The sequence below is a fragment of the Pezoporus occidentalis genome, unplaced genomic scaffold, assembly GCF_034315485.1.
Source record: "Pezoporus occidentalis ecotype Australia unplaced genomic scaffold, CSIRO_AGI_Poc_V1 ctg233, whole genome shotgun sequence".
Classification (NCBI taxonomy): domain Eukaryota; kingdom Metazoa; phylum Chordata; class Aves; order Psittaciformes; family Psittacidae; genus Pezoporus; species Pezoporus occidentalis.
In genome coordinates this window covers 1418-18907 of record NW_026914212.1, presented here as the reverse complement: position 1 = coordinate 18907, position 17490 = coordinate 1418, and the positions used below count along the sequence as shown (strand labels likewise).

Here is a 17490-nt window from a genome sequence, read left to right as displayed (position 1 = left end):
CAGTATAAGACATTCTTCCACTGCATGTAATTACGAAAAAGATACGACTGTAGTAAATTCTAACAAGATTTGACATCATCTTGGAAGCAGATAGAAATGGAAACCCCAGGTTGAATAAGCTGCAGCTGATAAATAGAATCACAGAATGAATAAAGCTGTACCATTAACCAGTATGTAAGCTTTGGCAAACAATCCAGTATTGCTTCACGTATTTCACATTTAAAATTAATAGAGACCATTGGCTTATCTCAGTTAATCTTGTCAATAATAAAGACCACTGGACTTTACCACATTACCCTTCTGTTAAGTCCAGGCTGCCTAAAGCATGCCTTCCAGGAAAACACTTCATAGTGTTCGGAGGACATTAGGGGGATGCATGATTCATAAGGAAGTGAATTTTGCTAAGTATTAACCAGTTGTGCCCCAGATTGAAGCTTTGTGGACAGATCATTTGGTCACTTCATTGGAAAGCCTTTTTTAATATATATTTCTCCTTTAAAAAAATGTAACACAGACTATTACCTCAGAAAGCAACAGGATAAAAACCTTTATTGTTCTGCCTTTGTCAGAGTTCATTTTCTATTGATATGCATTTTTGTAACTGTAATTTACATTAGAAACTTCAGCTCCTTAGAGGCTTCATGTGGAGTAGCAGAAAACCAATTAAATCCCATGTCTTCAAGTAATGTACCACTTGGGCACAAGGAATCTCTAGGATTGGAATCAGTTAGATCTTCCACCTCCTCCCTTTCCTGTGTTCTTTGTCCTCATTTCATGCCAAGCTTTCACCAGTGGTTCTCTGTTCTTCCATATGAGCTCATGGCCATAAGTCACGTACCACCTGAGAAAAAGAAAATACTGGTTAAAACTAACAGCGACTTTTCTCTGTATCTGAGGAACAGGCTGATCACTAAAATCAGGTAACTGAAATGCCTATAGGCATTTCTACTCCTAGATAATATAGGAGACAAGAAAAACCAAGGCAGAAGGAATACCACTCTTGGAAAGTGGCAGTGGCAGGTAAGCCACTTGTTCTCATGACTCCTCATAATTAACTTTTGTGTTCTTGCTTGTCTCAGTCCTGAGAATGGCTGGTTTTCATGCCTTTAATTTCATGCTGTCATGATTTCTACTTAAGAGACTGTTAAAACAGTCTCTGTTGCTTGTGCTAATGTTTACTGACACCACCAAGTAAATTTTTTTCACATGTAAATACAACTGCCCTGTAATTAACAGCCACATTCCATTCAAAACATTTTCTTCTATAAACACCTAAATGAGGATTTAATCTATCCAAGTGTTTTAGCTTGACTGATATCCATAGAGAATTATATATCTTGATATATGAATAAGCAACATAAGTAATTCAGCAAGGGAGGTTATGGTGGAGAAGAGAGGTGGGAGGGGAAGCAACTGCATGGAAATAGGTTGAAGGTTCTCCCACAAGCCTAACTTCACATCTGAGTCTTGAATATCAATTTTCCAACAGCCAGTACTGGGTAAACAGGCCATTCCTATAAATCATGTATCTTCTTTCCAAAGCAGACAGTTGTCTGCGAGGCAATGTACAGAAAATACTTTGGCTATTCAACATACGTGCTAAATAGAAGCCCTGATTTAGGATGAAGAAACCAAAATAATCACAGAGTAGAACATATAGGTAGAACATATCTTGTCTTCCTCACCTAGTTGACTCAAGACAACTTTTACTGCAACTGCTATCCTAATATGTGAATCTGCAAGCTGATATAGATGTATCACATGGCAGAAAGTAGTTATCGATCAGCAAGGCAACATCAGATGCAGTTGTGATGCCAGAGAAGGGGAGAAAAGGTGACTGCAGCACAACTCAATAGCAAAGAAAGGCAAAACAGTTTGCAGACTAAAATGAAGTGTTCCCCACCTGTTCTTTGCCTGGCCTAGTTAAACCTCAGGTAGGCTTTTAAAATGCCTATATAAACGTTTAGAAATGCTCTTAACTACAAGTGTGCAAATTAACACAACACTGCAATCAGGCAGAAGGGAAAAACTCATTAGCTAATGTAGTTCAAACACGGAACAATGCAGAACTGTTTCCTACAAACTGGTTTCTAATAGTTCTTCCCAATTTGGAAGACTCCACACAAAGACAATGCAGCAACACTGAGCAACAGCAGTAGAGGCTGCTCAATGGAATTTGGCCTGAGCTTATACCAACTCTGGAGCTCTAAATTGGCAATTAAAGAAAAAAAAAATTGGACAAAATTTGTTTCAGCTGTTTAATTCGAAAGTTATTGTAATTTGTCCATGCTGTGTTTTGTGAGAATCTTTTCTGCCTTGTGACTCTCTTCAATGCGCTGGGGAGAGCAGGACACAGGCAACCAGGCCAGGTTACAGTGACAGGACAATATGACATCTAATCTGTCATTCGAAGTCAGTTCAGGTCAGTTCTTTCAGTTCTAAGCACTGACTGACAGCATTTTCTACACTATTTTATAACACTCAAGGATAACAGTGAGTTGTCTTCAATGCTGCTTAAGACAATCTTCAAAAAAAAAAGAGAGAAAAGAGGAAGTAAAGAAGTAAAAATTAGGATGAACTTAAATACGAAACAAACAGAAGTTAGTAAACAGACTTACATCCCAAAGAGGGCTCCCCCAAGATGTGCAGCATGGTCAAAAAGTCTCCAGCCTAGAGCAAGTCCTGCAGAGTCAAATGCGATTATGGCTTTCAGTGCCTGGAAAGGTATGGACAGATCAGCCACAGTATAAAATGGCCACTGATTAACAGTGTTTCCTATTTGGCACAGCAAAAATTTGCGATCAAGAAACATTCCATGAATTTTATATCAAAGTAATTTCTGTAAAAAAACACTTTCCCCCTCTTCCCACCCCCCCCCCAACAAAACCTAAACCAAATTGTTTTAAAACAGACTCAGTTCTTAGCTGTACTGTCCTGTCAAAATACAGACATGAGCGGCTACAGAACAGTGCAGGGTAGGAATGTCCCCTTTTCAAATACTCTGTCTCTTCCAATCTTCACTTCTAAAGCCATGCATACATTCCAAACTGAGGTCAGAAGTTACTTAGTTGCTTGAAAGAGTGCACAGTATAAAAGATACCACAAAATAAGTAATAGCAACATTCTCATTCACCAATTCTGACATAGCTTAGATTTATATGCATCTGATCTCCCAAACACAACCCTTCAGTGGACGGAACATATGGGGCAGAATCCCTGTCATCTAATATAAATTGGTCATCACACTTTCCTAATGACAAATCTCTTGGCAGGTAGAAAATGAGGATGATTTTGAAAAACTCTGTGTCCAGAAAGAGCATACGCAATGGTGAAGCATCCTCAGGAGACACAAACCACTATAACTGTAATTATACAAAATTTTACTAAGTGCCTCATTCCAAAAAGACCAACAGATTTAATGTTACGATGAGATGTTACTTTAAGCAGGATTTCTTTCCTTAAGTGTGTGTCTTAGAATAGCAGCTCCATTGCTACACTGGCTTGTTTATTTTAAAAACCAATTACAGTACATGTGAGGTAGCCTGAGTATCTAAACCTAGTATGTAAGGTTTCAAAATGCAATTATATAGTAAGGCTAAAATCATTCCAACATTTACACTGCAGCAGCCAATGCTGCTCTTGTTTTACTGTTGCAGTAATTACTTCCTCATGGCAATGTTCTCTATGGCTCTGCCAGTATTTCTATCCTGGCCATCTTCTTAAGGAGAGATGCAATTAAAAGGTAGCAGCAAAAATCCCAGGTCCTCTCAAGGAGAAGTGCAAGAAAACCAGGAAGGCTACATCTAAGAACACTTGTTTAAATCTGTAAGCTTCACTTCCCAAAAACACTACATCGCATGATCTTGAAACAACAAAGCTTTAACTGCTTTAAGTAAAACAGCAGAACTTTAAGCAGTGGATCAAAGATGATTAACTCATTAAAGCAGCTCAAGATACACATGAGCAGCTTTTCTTAAATGGGGCAGTGGATGTGCTTAAACGAACTTAAAGAAACAAACGAGTCCTAGTGTTACACATGAAGAAAAGCCTCAACAGTGTACCAAACCATTCTAGGAAAAGATGGTTTCCAAATGAGGAGGCAGGTATTCCTCCAGGATTGGAATGTTTTTTTCCCTTGAGAAGTGACATTCTGTTTTTCCCATCCTTATATTTTTTTCTTCAAAAAGAGCATATCAGTATTGGATTAGCTTGTAAAAAGTGCTGCTGTAAAAATGCGTACGTATATGTATGCACACCTCCTCAGACAGGTGAAACAAGTCCCTCCTTAATTCTTTCACCTCTTAGTATCAGATTTGAAACAGACCTATGGAGGATGGAATTTAGGGCAATTCTCAATCCACTACACACTTGTGCAATGATTGTGCTAGGCTGCAACAATTCAGTCTCCAGGACTTGCATGACCTGTATTCACTTTGAAAACAAATCTAACAGCTTAGAAACACAAATGACAGACACATGTGCAGAGGAGATAGGGAAGATACAGGGAAAAGGTTTTAAGAGCAGAATTGATTTAAAGTTCAAAGGAACTTACGCTTCCTGCTGTAAATGTGAACATTGGAAGAAATATGATGGCGAGTTTTGCTTCTGGCATCTTCGTACATACAGCTGCAAGGACAGTCATTATAGCTCCTGACTGCAAATACATTAAAATACATGACAGTAAGCAGAGATGTTACATAAGGGAAAATTTCTGTTTTCCCTTGGGCTTTTATTTTCAAATGCAGCCCATTTTTTAAGATAACAAATTATGTTAATGTGCTTCTTTCCCAGTAAAGCCTAGAAATTTAACACATATTAATCATACACAGACATCTCGAATGAAGGGAATCATTCTGAAGCTTGTACCAAAACAAGGAAAATAACAGATGGACAGGGACAAAAAGCTTTTGTCAATGAAATGAGTAATTCCCTGGTCTGTACGAAACTGACCATGGGCTTTTTGTATCCATGAAATACCTCAATGGGAAGGCTGTGAATACAGTAAGTAATGCAATGTGTGGCAATTTCAGTAAGTTCAGATCAGTAAGACTAATGGGAAGTTAACTTGCTCCAGATATAGCTTATTCATAAGATAAAGGGACAATACATAGACAGCACTGCCAAAATTCTAACTCTGGGACAGTTCAACACCTGTTTTTCATTCCAATTGAAAAACAAGATTGTAACTTGTGGCTTTTATCAACATTATTTAGTAAAGTAAGTTAAGAAGCCTTTAATGCTTGGCAAATAGCTAGGTTCACCTCAAACTTATAGCGAGTTAATGCTTGTAAAGAAAAGACAACTACACCACCTCTTCAGCCTGCCTCATTTCTGTGAGACTTTTGGCAGGAGTGCTGCCCTTTTTGCATGGCACGCCCAACAGCTTCCACTATCATCACATGCTGATTTTGACTGTCTGATTATGTTGTCTCTTTCTGTTTTCAATTAGAGAAGACTGATACACAGTTAATGAAATAATATTTATAAAATAATAAAACTGGACTACCTGCTCAGTGACAAGAGGTCCTGCTGTTAAGTACTCATTTACAAGCATTAAGTGGCATTAGTTCTGGGCTCCTGCTGCAAAGGAGTTAACATATTTGAAGAACTGGCATGTTCTTGCACAGGAATCACTGCCTGGTTACTTGGTTTTCGTAAACATCTCTAGTTTCTATTATCCCAAATATATTCTTGTGTTTTAAGCAGGTTAAAAAGTACAGCAGGCTTTGAAAGTGGCTTCAGAAACCATTATAAGGTCTCCCATATGCTGAGATACTTACAGCTCCAAGCGATGGTTCAAACCTTCCAGTGGCCATTTTAGCAACATAACTGACAAAAGTGGAGATAACCCCTAGAGAGGAAAAATTACTGTTGGAAACAATGCCAGCAATACAGGCAAGCATCAGAAAGTACATTATCCCAACACCTCTGTAAAGAAGCTACTGTAGGTGATGTGGGATTCCTTGTTTGGTGGTGGTGGCTGTTTTGGTTTTTAAAACATCAACTGTCATCTTTTCCCACTAAACTCTCATAAGTCTGTATTGAGCTATTTTATTTTGGTAGCTAAGGATGAATTAAAACCAGCTACTTGCATTTTCATGGTATTTTAAAGCTAAATATTCTAAACCCATCAAAATTCTGTATGACAGCAGATAAGTAGCACAGTTAATATAAAGCAATGTGGAGGACTGAACAATAGCGAACTATCATGTATCTATTACCATGCACACACTTCAGTTGCATGAATACATATTTAAAGTGGTGTGAATATATATCTATTTAACATTACCAGCAGAAAGATATACCGCAAGGAACTGCTCGCATCCCAGAAGAGAGACAATGCTGCTGGAAAAGCTCCATAAAACATACATATTTGCTGCCATGTGGAACAGAGAAAAGTGACTAAATGTAGAAAGCAGCATGGGAGAACACAGGGCTCCTACAAGAGAAAAAACAATGCAAGAAGAAAGTCAGGGTTTTAATATGCTTCGACTTACATGTCATACAGAACAAAAATTTATCAAGACATACTACAGGCTAATAATGGTTTGAATTCTCAAATACATCCTATGTAATAAACCCAGAAATGTAAAATATTTCAAACTCCACATAATACCTTTGAAAGGGACAACATGTACCCCAGAGATGTACAAACTGTACAGCTCCTGTAGAAAGTCTTTCTTACTTACTGGGGAACGTTTCATATAAAACATTTACCTTATGACACATCTCCTACGCTTTGGAAAGAAGAGATTTTTATATATGTATATAGTGAAAGATTTTTAATGTCTTTTATGAGCAACTACCTAAATCTATTTCGCTACAGAGAGGGACTCAAAGAAAAGCTAGTTTTCTTTTGAAAACAAGCTACTAGCTCTCCTCACTGAAACAGCAGCCTTGAAAGTGCAAAAAGTGCCAATTAACAGGTTTGAAGGTCAGCATTATTTAAAATAGGAGTGTTTGGAGTGACTGATGCTCAGCTCTGGATACCAGCTTTTAGCTTTGGGATGTCTGGGGGGAATTAGCTGAGTTTCCACTTTTTCAGCAGAAATTAAGAGGACAAGTAAGCAGAAAGTACTCTCCTAATGCATACTTGTCTCATCCTTTTCATTCTGTTCTCTACCAACTAATCGTTCAACATTAAATACCACTAACTTACTTTCCTTAACCTGTTAAAAATATTTCACATACAGTGAAACCCAAGTCTGCACGTTTGTTAGGGTTTCGTTATTATGTGATTCAAAGCACAGCTTTGAAACAAGGACTCTGTACATGATGTACAGACTAACACTTGTCTATTGATGGAAGTGCACATGCATGTGACTGGTGACTTCTATCTGCATCCCACAGAATATTAAAGGAGTGTGGGGGTTACATTTGAGTCTGTTTTTTGAATGGCATTGCATAGTACAATTTATTTTGCTCCTTCCCAAAGAGTGGCATGATTTGCATTCTGTTGTACAGCTTGACATCACTGGGAGAAGTGCTGTATCTGTATCCTATCTTCACCTTTACAAAGGCAGGAGGTGCATCCTACTAAATGCAGTAAAAGGCCAGACAGCAGGCAACAGTTTTGACAATATTTAGAAAAGCACCAGTGTTTTCTTTGTTGTTAAAAATGAGATCTATTACTTCTTTTTTCCCCTCAAGCCATGTCCTCTGTAAACAGAATGATGTGCTTGGGAATGACTGAGATGGCTTGTGGGTGGTGGAGCTACAAGTAAGCCATGCACCAGCTGAAGCTTCTGCAGTATGATTGGAGGTTCTATTACATCACAGTGTAGAAAAGTCACCCAAATTACTATTCACTTACTGGAGGATGGATCTGAGGTGAAGTATGTAAACATAAACCGTCGCATACCAGGCAGCCTCCATAAACAGAATACAAAGACATTTGCAGCTATAATACCTGTTAAGAGGAGGGGGAAAAAAAAAGTATAAAAGCAAATTATGAGTGTAATACATCATAATGCTGACTGTAAGCAAGCATTCAAAAGTACACTTACAAGAAACATACTTTTTCTTCACTATTCCATTTAAAGAGGTATCCACTTCTCTAACTTTATAAAGTTTAGAAAAGGCAAAGGCAAATTCTGAAAGCTACATTTATCAAGTGGAAGTCTTTCAGAAATATGACACTTAATTGCAACTGTTTAAACATACAGTGTAATGAATACATCAGTCCAGAAAATCTGTACTGAAGACACACAAGTTACAACTTCAAATACAGAACCCATGAAACAAGTGCCAGATTAAGAGGTCCCATTTCTTGCCTCTCTGGTGGCATTTGGACATAAGCAGCTAATCTGATGCACAGTAGGATGCAGATTTAACCACACATGGAGGGGAAAAGACTAGGGGAACCATAGAAACATGCAGTACACATCCCATCCAATTTGGGAAGCTTTGTTTTGAGGGAATTGTAAAGATGCTATTTAGAGATCAAGCATAAAAAGTTGAGTTGGCATTGCTAAGGCAGATAGTTTTTACTGCACAGATATTTATTGTGATCTTTATTTTAAATAAGAATGTAAATTATTAGAAATATAATGATACAAATTCATTGTTTCTTGGTTAAAGTGCCTTCTCTATTTCTATCCAAGTGTTTAGGTATTTAAAATGTTTTGTAACTGCTAGAAACATTAAAGGGGAACATAATAATGACGCTTTTACATAATGGTAAATGTCACATAATTATTATATTTGAAGCTTGCAACAAACTGTAGGAACTGTGAAAAACTGTAAGTCCTAGAACCAAAATGTCAATAGATCTCTGTTTTTGCTACTCTGTCCTATTATGTCACACTCTTATTGGAGTGTTTTCCCTGCATGCTAAACCAAGGCGTTACAGTACTGTCAACTGTTTCAGTATAGCAAGCCAAATCTTGCTAGAGTAATCAAGGGTAAGCATCTGAATGGGTTAGGGTCCACCAACTTAAATTTGTATTGCTTGTTAGATCAACTAGAACTACTCTAGAGACTACAGAATGGTATCTTCACCAACCCTGCCCCAGTAAGTATTTGTATCTGTATCCTGGCTTGCATGTTGAAAAGCATTTCAAAGCATCATACAAAACTTGTGACAGCACTTACTAATTGAGGGCCTGAGATTATTTTTGCCCAAAACATTCAGCACTTACGGGATCTGTTCTTAGGCTGGGCGTCAACTTTGCAAAGAGTTAGTAAATTTGCTGAATATTTTTTTTTCTATAATGTTTCTGTAGAAAAGTAAATGACACAGAAATAGCATTTAAGTAACCTTATGCTAACAAGTAAATACAGTAAATACTTAGCAGAATATGTAACAATGGATACAGCTCAGCTACTTCATTTGGCTTTGAATCAAGTTCTTGTCAATTTCTCACCACACAAGACATTTACCTTGGGGATTTCAAGTGCTGTTAGGCTAACCAATCAAAACTACATCATAACCAAAGGAAAGCTCACAAGGTAGTTCTTTGTTATTTTACATGTATCATGCTGCAAAAAAGAAGCAACTATTATGGAATTTTATTTCCACATATCAGTGGAATATATACATCTTTTCCTTTTAAAAACATCTGCTGTTTTTCACACTTCCTGAGAAAAATGTTGCCAGCAGAGAATTCCAGCTAATCCTTTACACTCTCACACTGATGCATAGGGATTTTTTTAATGCATACAAAAAATAGGTTTTGTGAAGGAAGTGCAGCAGAAATAGTGTGTGTGCAGGTGTAAGTTTACACATGCCTTGTGCCTAACAACCTAAACATGGTGTGAAAGGCACCTGTTTTAACATACTGTACCTGTTTGCCACATTTCTCTTCCTGCGAATGTCTAATACCTGTAAGCTAACACAAACCTGTCACAGTCCGCTGACCCTCAGTCAGGCTATTCCACCAGCTGTTAACCTGAAACGGAACCGTTGTACATCAGTGCCACTGCGAAGTACTTGCCATTTCAAAACCAGTCATTAAGGTTCTACTTTGTTAAGAATGGAAAGCATTTGTTTGAAATTTGTTAGGTAAATCAGTTTCAAACTTTATTTCTGATTGGTTCAGCTTTTCAAGTTGGCATTTCCTTGCTCATCTATACTCCTCCTCATAAAACAACTCGTTGTAGCTGAAGAGTTTCTTCAAAAAGAAAGAGGTTATATCCTTTTACACAAGTCCGTGGGTTTACCTCTGCTTGTACTCAACTTGGATCTAGCCCATAATGCTTACTTTAGCAGATTAGCCAAAGTTAGCATAAACCCTGCCTTGACTAAGCCTCACCCTAATGCTGACTAACATCATACCACCCACCTTTGAGAGATCCCACTTTTGTGCCACGGTCACTTTTGCAGAGATGGCTCACAAGATGTGGAATCCATTCCCCCTTGCGTCCAGCTCACCCAGCCCTCCTCCAAGTTTAAAACCCCTGAAAAAGTTTATTTTGAGCGCAGTCAGCCCACAGACAAGTTTCACCCCCCTTTCCCTTCCTCAGCTTTCAGAATTATTGTTGGACAAATACTGATAGCTCAATGACCTTCCAACCATATTGATGGGGACGTCATATAAACTATCTGTAGGTTGGAGGCAGTGGGAAATAATGCTGTATGAAACAATTCATTATTTGATATCAAAGTAGCAATTTCATTGCATTTTTATGTTTGATTCTTTCACCCAGGATAGAGATTCCCGTATTTCCTACAAAGTTCTCGTGTTTAAAAACACTGAACAAACACGTTTTTTCTAAAATACTAGAAATATATGCCCTTAGAAGCTTTGGGAGACCCTGAACTTTTAGAAGTAGGACTTCCCAGTTGAAGATGGGGATTGGGAATTTAAGCCTATTAACAACAGGGCAGTTTTGATTTATTTTTTGGATAGCTAATCACATCATCCCCTTCAGGTTTTACAATTCTTGATATTTTAAGTGGCAATCCTAATCTCCCCTGCAGTTGATACATATACATGGAACAACAAAGCATGCTGCGCTAGGATTGGCTAGGGTGTAAGTTCATTTTCGTTATAGCAGCTTATACATAGTGCTGTGTTTTAGATTTTTGACCAAAATAGTACTGATAACACATTAATGTTCTCCCTTTTGCTAACAGTGTTTGCACAGCATCAAAACCTTTTCCATTTCTCATTCTGCCCCTGCAGTGAATAGACTGGGGATGCACAATAGGCTGGCAAGGGACACCACCAGGCAGATGACCCAAACTAACCAAAGTGATATTCCCTAACATATAATGTCATGCTCATCAAAAAAAAAAACACCAACCCATGCATATTTTCTTTAGTTTTAAATACACTTAATTCAAAACTAAACGACTGATATTTTCAGGAGTCAACTAAATTTGTAACAAGTCTCACAGCATATACGATGTTCTTAATGCCCAAACTCCAAAGTATTTGCATGTAAATGTCAGCTTTCATAAAGGAAAAAAAGCCCTCTAAACCCTCACATTTGTGAAGCAAAGGCTGAAAATACAAATGCATTTCAGAAGCCAAAGCATTCAAAACAAATCTTATGCTTAAAGTTCAGAATTTAGCTCTGTCCTCTTTGGGAACTCGTGTTCACTTCTGAGAATACTCAGACCCAGAATAATTCTTTTATACAGTGAAAAAGTAAAAGGCCTACCTAGTTTGGACATATGAACTATTACTCCCGACCTCTCTGCCCTGCATTTCAGGGTGAAGATGGCATTTTTCTCCAGGATACTTGCTGTAGTGGTACTGTGGGTTACAGTGTTGTAGAACTAATTCTATCAGTTTTTCCTGTAAGGAAATGTATCTCCTGTAATTTGCCAAGAACCTATTATTTCTCCAAGTGACTGGTCCTGTCTGTCCCCATCTGTATGTGCTGTACAAACGGTGCCGCAGATGCGCCTACACCGGAGGGCCGTGTTCTGTGCTGCGGCTGGGGACCCACCCGTGTGCGGCAAGGCCAGGTACCTGTAGATACCGCGTACCTGCTTCCTGAAGTCCCCCCTCTTCTGCGGCCGCATTTTATCGAACCAGTCTGCTCGGGCTGCCTCAAAATAGCTCTGGACCCGCGACTTGAGCGACTCATACTGCCAGATGGCGGCGGATCCGAAGGCAGAGCCTGTGAACTGGGCGATAAAGTCTGAATGAATGCACCATCCCGTGGCTTCGCCCGACGTTATGCCAGCCCCGAGCAATACCCGCACGTTAACGGGAACGAAGGCACCGCGGACACGCAGGGCACCCTGCCGATCCCGCTCCCCGGACACGGCACCCCCGGCACGGAGGAGCCACTTACCCCCACCGCGAACAGAAACGGCTTGACGAGGCGGCGTGCCGAGGGGCGGCCGGCGCGGGACGGCGGCGGCGGCGGCGGGCAGAGGCTGCGGCGGCGGTCCGGCGGGCCTGGCCGCGCCTCGGCGGCGGTGACGGCTGGCGGCTCCTCGGACCGCGGCCTCGCCCGGCGGAAGCCCTGCCGCTGCTCCAGCAGCACCGTCAGCCTGCGGGGGGAAAGACGCAGACCGTCAGTACCGCCGCGACCGCCCGCCCTGCTCCTCTCCCCGCCCCGGCCTGGGGGTACCTGTGCTGCCGCGGGCCCCAGGCGTGGGCCCAGCATCGCCACGCCATGTTGGGCGCCTCCAGCGCGCCAAGCTCTTCCGGGGCAGCCGGACGCCATCTTGCGGGCGCTGTGCTGGGTGCTCGGCCGAGGAGCCGCTTGGTCACCTCCGTCCCGGGGCCTCCCCTCTGCCCCGGGACCGCTCCGCACGGTGGGCACCGTGCCGTGGGGGCATGCCCGGCAGCGCTGCTGCTGCTGGCAGGCGGCATGGGAGTGCTCACGGCCTACCCCGGTCGCCATGATGAGAGGGTCGCCCACCTCTGCCCTGTCATAGCGGGCGTGGCGTTGGGGCCGCCATGATGCGTGTGGCAGCTGCTTTATCTCCTGCGTCCTCTGGGCGAGTACTGTGCGGTTGAGCCCAGCAAACATCCGTGTGCTGGGCTGCATCCCCAGAACGTGATCAGCAGGTCGAGGGAGGGGATTCTCCCCCTGTACCCACTCTGGTGAGACCACCTCCTGCAGTCCTGATCCAGCTATGGGCAACAACACAAGAGGGACGTGGAGCTGTTGGAGTGAGTCCAGAGGAGGCCACGGAGATGCTGCGAGGGCTGGAGCAGCTCTGCTCTGGAGCCAGGCTGAGGGAGCTGGGCTGGTTCAGTCTGGAGAAGAGAAGGGTCCTGAAGGGGGGACCTTAGAGCAGCTCCAGTGCCTAAAGGGGCTACAGGAAACCTGGAGTGGGGCTTTGGACAAGGGCCTGTAGGGACAGGACAAGGGGGAATGGCTTTAACCTGCCAGAGAGGAGACTGAGATTAGACATTAGGCAGAAGCTCTTCCCTGTGAGGGTGCTGAGGCACTGGAACAGGGTGCCCAGAGAAGCTGTGGCTGCCCCATCCCTTACAGTGTTCAAGGCCAGGTTGGATGTGCTTGGAGCAACCTGCTTTAGTGGTAGGTGTCCATGCCCATAGCAGTGGGTTGGAACTGGATGAGCTTTAAGGTCCCTTCCAACCCAGACCATTCTATTATCCAATCCCTGCTTGCCAACCATTAAACTTTGGCCTGAGCACTTAGAGAGTATTATGCTCTCTAACATGTATTGATACACGGATAGACTCCACAACTCGTTAGAGTTATAAAGTAGGTATGCTTTTATTCAGTGCTGAGATGCATGGGGATAGTTCCTCCAAAGGCATGCATACCTTTGCTTTGCCACTCAGTTCGTTTATATTACATATAATGATTACCTAAACATGAGATTGCTTCATGCCTAATACATATGCAAAACCTGTTCCCGTCTAGTATTATAATTAGTTTTCTGGCATTCGTCCCATTGGTGTGCCTGTGCAGTGTCTCCTGGTGGTGGTCGTTAGGGGGTCGTGAGGATGAAGGCCTGTAGTTCCTCTTCATCACTGCGAGTAACCTCTTGCTTTCACGCAGACTCAATAGGGTTTTGGCTCCTATCCAAACCTCAGGCTCAGTACAAGCCGGTTTTATGTATCTTAAAGGAGAAACTTGCATATTTTGTTATTCTGGCTATCTTTTGTTCCTTTGCTTTCTAAAGATACTACTTAAACAAGAATGTCTTAAATGTTAAGTTATGAATCTTATCTACTACAATTCTGCCTAGCAGCTGTAACTCTTACAATTCCACTTCACCATTCTAGCAACTTTGACTCCTATGGTTCTGCTTCACCAAGCACAGCGACTGCTTAAGCAAGCAGGCACAATGTTAACCCTTTATTTCCCAGTATCAGTATCAATGTACCAGTGCTAAAGTGATCCCCCAAATGGGGCAGGCAGCTCCTGGCCAACAGCGATTTCAAACTTTATCTGCATCATGTGAGGCAGCTGAATACTCACCATTGTTACGGATAGTGCTGCAGACTGATGATGGAAACTGTGCTGGCTGTTTCCTGTTGTCCAACCGTCTTATTTTTTTAGCCCTGCAGTGAACATTTAGAATCATAAAGGTTAAATTAGCATTTGGTATTTTTATTTACTAATTTTTTAAACCAGGGTGAAGAATTGAATTAGGCATTCTTATTTTGGTTTAATGGAACATCAGAGGAAAACCAAGCATATTCGCTTTTGTCTAGATAGAAACAGCTGGGTTTGCTGTTGCGTGCTTTCTCATTTTGGTAGAGGACTGTGGTTTAACAAAGGACTAAAGCTCATCCTCTAAATCACATTCTAACTATTGAACAAAAGTAAGTTTCAGAGAAAAAGACAGGGAAAGCTTTCCCCTTTGCTATGAAAATACTGATACTTATCAATAAGACTTCAGAATAGATCTTAATTCACTAATGTATACCAAAAGTGACCAAAGCCTTTCTTCAAGTACAGGTAAAAAGCAATTACTTTTTTAGTCCTTAGAGGAGAAACTGTTATATCAGGTGCATCTCAGCTGTTTCCCAGTTAATTGCTTTAAAATCGTTCTGTCTCTAGAGCCCTGTGACAAGGATTTTATAGGCTAATGATCAGTTAAATACTGTAACTTTCAAATGTGATTTTATACCCTACAAAACTAAGAAAGAAAATGCTATCTGTGACTGACTGAACCAAAAGAAGAGCAGATAAGTGTTAACCCGTATTTTGATCTCTTCCTATAAGACAGGTCATCAGGTCTTTGGTAAATCTGACTGAGACGTCAGATAAAATAGCTGCCGTGTTTCACTATGTTGTTGCAGTAGCCTTGACAGCTATAGAAGTACAACACCATATTATCCTGAATATTAAAACATAAAAGTCAGGGCAGGGGGGATGGATGCCTGGTAGTATGGTTCATTATACATTATATCCCATGCTTTTAATGTGGGACCTTCCTGGCTTTAGGATACATACTTCTGTGGTGAAATTTTCATTGAGGCTTTAGGTATTAAAGGAGCCTTTTGATAACTTGGTGACTGGAGATGATTAATATGAATGATTTATGGGGAAACAAATTCATGGGCATAAACAGCTTTATTGTGAAATCATCATTTCCCTCTGCTCATAAAACTGGGAAGCTATATCCTAAAGAAAACTATCATAGAATCATAGAATCATAGAATAGTTAGGGTTGGAAAGGACCTTAAGATCATCTAGTTCCAACCCCCCTGCCATGGGCAGAGACACCTCACACTAAACCATATCACCCAAGGCCTTGTCCAACCTGGTCTTGAACTATACTTAAAAAGCGATCAGAAAGCGATCAGCTGTTGAGGTTTGCACTTGAGCATTTGAACATACCAGACCCTACTGAAACCAGCTATCTTTAAGCAGTGCCTCCTACAGCCATTGTAAAGCGTGTGCATCCATATTAAGCAATCTGCTAAACTTTCTTCCTCAGTTTCTATAATGAAATGCTGTTTTGAACAAAGATATTTGACTTGCCCAGCTGAAGCACAGAATGACAATATCTGTCATGATGTCTGTCTTGCTGATAGTCCAGGATGTAACTCACACTATGTCTATGACAGCTTTTTCTAAGCAGTGTTCCATATTTTTCAGGATGGCAGACTAGCAAGCAGCAGTGGTTTCCAGTGGTTTGGAATTTTAATGTCAGCACCACTTGTAATCAGTAGACAGCTGTGGCTAAAGGTGAAAATGAAAGCTCTCTGTGCATCATAAACAAAAAACCTAGGAATCATGCAGCTATGAGTATTTCAGACAGCTGAGGTTTCAGGAGGCAGTTCTGTTGCTCCATCTGATACACAAGTCTGCCTAAAGACAGCCCTCTTTATAGTGATAGGTGAGTAAAGAATCACACGCTGGGTTGACTTTATGTTATTTTTTGTGCAAATTATGTTCTATATTCATACAAAACCAATGTAACTCTTCTGACAAACTGTACACATAGGAACAGGTTTCATCTGGAGGTAGACTGAAGTCTGTGGAGGTGCTCCATGCCTCATATCACTTAAAAAAATTCCAGCTTTTCAAAAACCAAGCAGGTAAAAGAAGGTGAGGAAAACAAGGGTGGAGAGGGCAGAACAGGAAGCCAGCTACAGCACTGCAGCTAGCAGAAGTTGACTGATCTAGGAAAAGACACCTGTCTTATTAGGAGCTAATGCACATTCAGTTATCCCAGTTAAAGAATCCAGGTTTGTTGCAAGTTACTTTATGAGTCCAGAGTAGCAATCCATTTTTTTGCAGACCTGTGCTTTGACATGCGAATTGAGGCAAATTAGAGATCATGTGACAGAAACACCTGTGCTAGCATTGAAGGGGGCAGAGAAGAGCCAAACTGACTGCAAACTCTGAGTACAAATCAGTGCAGTCCCAGAGTGGCAAAAACTCTCACCTTAGCGTGAGTCCTCCTTCTTTTCTGCAAGTGGCCAGGACCCCTTTCACCAGGTGGTATCACCAACAGGTTGAGCCACTGGACTCAGGCAGGTTACTCCCTTCCTAATTGAGCCCAGGTTTGTTCCCTGATCTCAGCAGTGGCTACAGCTGGTTTAAAGTCAGGAGTTCTCCCCTAAATCATTGCACACTATAAAGAGAACCCCAGCAACAGCAGCAAGAAAGGGTGGTTGGGGGAGAAAAATAGAGTAAAGAGTTTGAAAAAATATGTTGTTTTCTTAAGATGTGTTTTTGCCTTCAGTTATCCATCGGCAAGAGTAAGCTTCCCTGAAGCAGTCCTTTCTGGGTTATCATCTGGAAATTAAGGTAAGGGAGATTGTATCTTATTTTATGTTAAATATTTAGGGGCCTGGCTAAAGAGTATTCTGAATTTCACTGCTAATTCTGGTATTACAAAATATCCATGACCCTGGAGCTTTGTCTAGCAAAAGAAGGTATATCATTGTATCTAATGTTGTGTCATTTGGCTAAACAATGTCTAAATATTTTAAAGTACATTATTCTGTCAAAATCACAAGTGCTGTGTAAAGAAAAGGGTAGAGATATTAACTAGATGCAGTTGATGTAGGTGACAAACCTGGAGCTTACTACTCATTGTTGACTGTTCTAGTTGGTTATTTTATCTAACATGGAAAATAATCTAGT

The 17490-nt window shown here is 41.0% G+C and overlaps 1 protein-coding gene across 2 annotated transcripts; it reads right to left on the bottom strand.

The window, feature by feature from the left end:
• Positions 1 to 523: 523 nt before the first annotated feature.
• On the bottom strand, positions 524 to 12822 carry PARL (presenilin associated rhomboid like). Of its 2 annotated transcripts, XM_062621759.1 has the most exons (10): positions 12532 to 12791; positions 12250 to 12451; positions 11939 to 12079; positions 9842 to 9890; positions 7814 to 7909; positions 6290 to 6439; positions 5781 to 5851; positions 4553 to 4654; positions 2619 to 2716; positions 524 to 841 (listed from the first exon to the last, which is right to left on the bottom strand). In XM_062621759.1, the coding sequence occupies exons 1-10, from the start codon at positions 12774 to 12776 to the stop codon at positions 724 to 726; spliced, it is 1272 nt and encodes a 423-aa protein (XP_062477743.1). In that variant the 5' UTR covers positions 12777 to 12791; the 3' UTR covers positions 524 to 723. The 2 variants fall into 2 exon arrangements, with proteins under 2 accessions (XP_062477743.1, XP_062477741.1); XM_062621757.1 differs by having other exon boundaries at positions 12250 to 12822.
• Positions 12823 to 17490: the final 4668 nt, after the last annotated feature.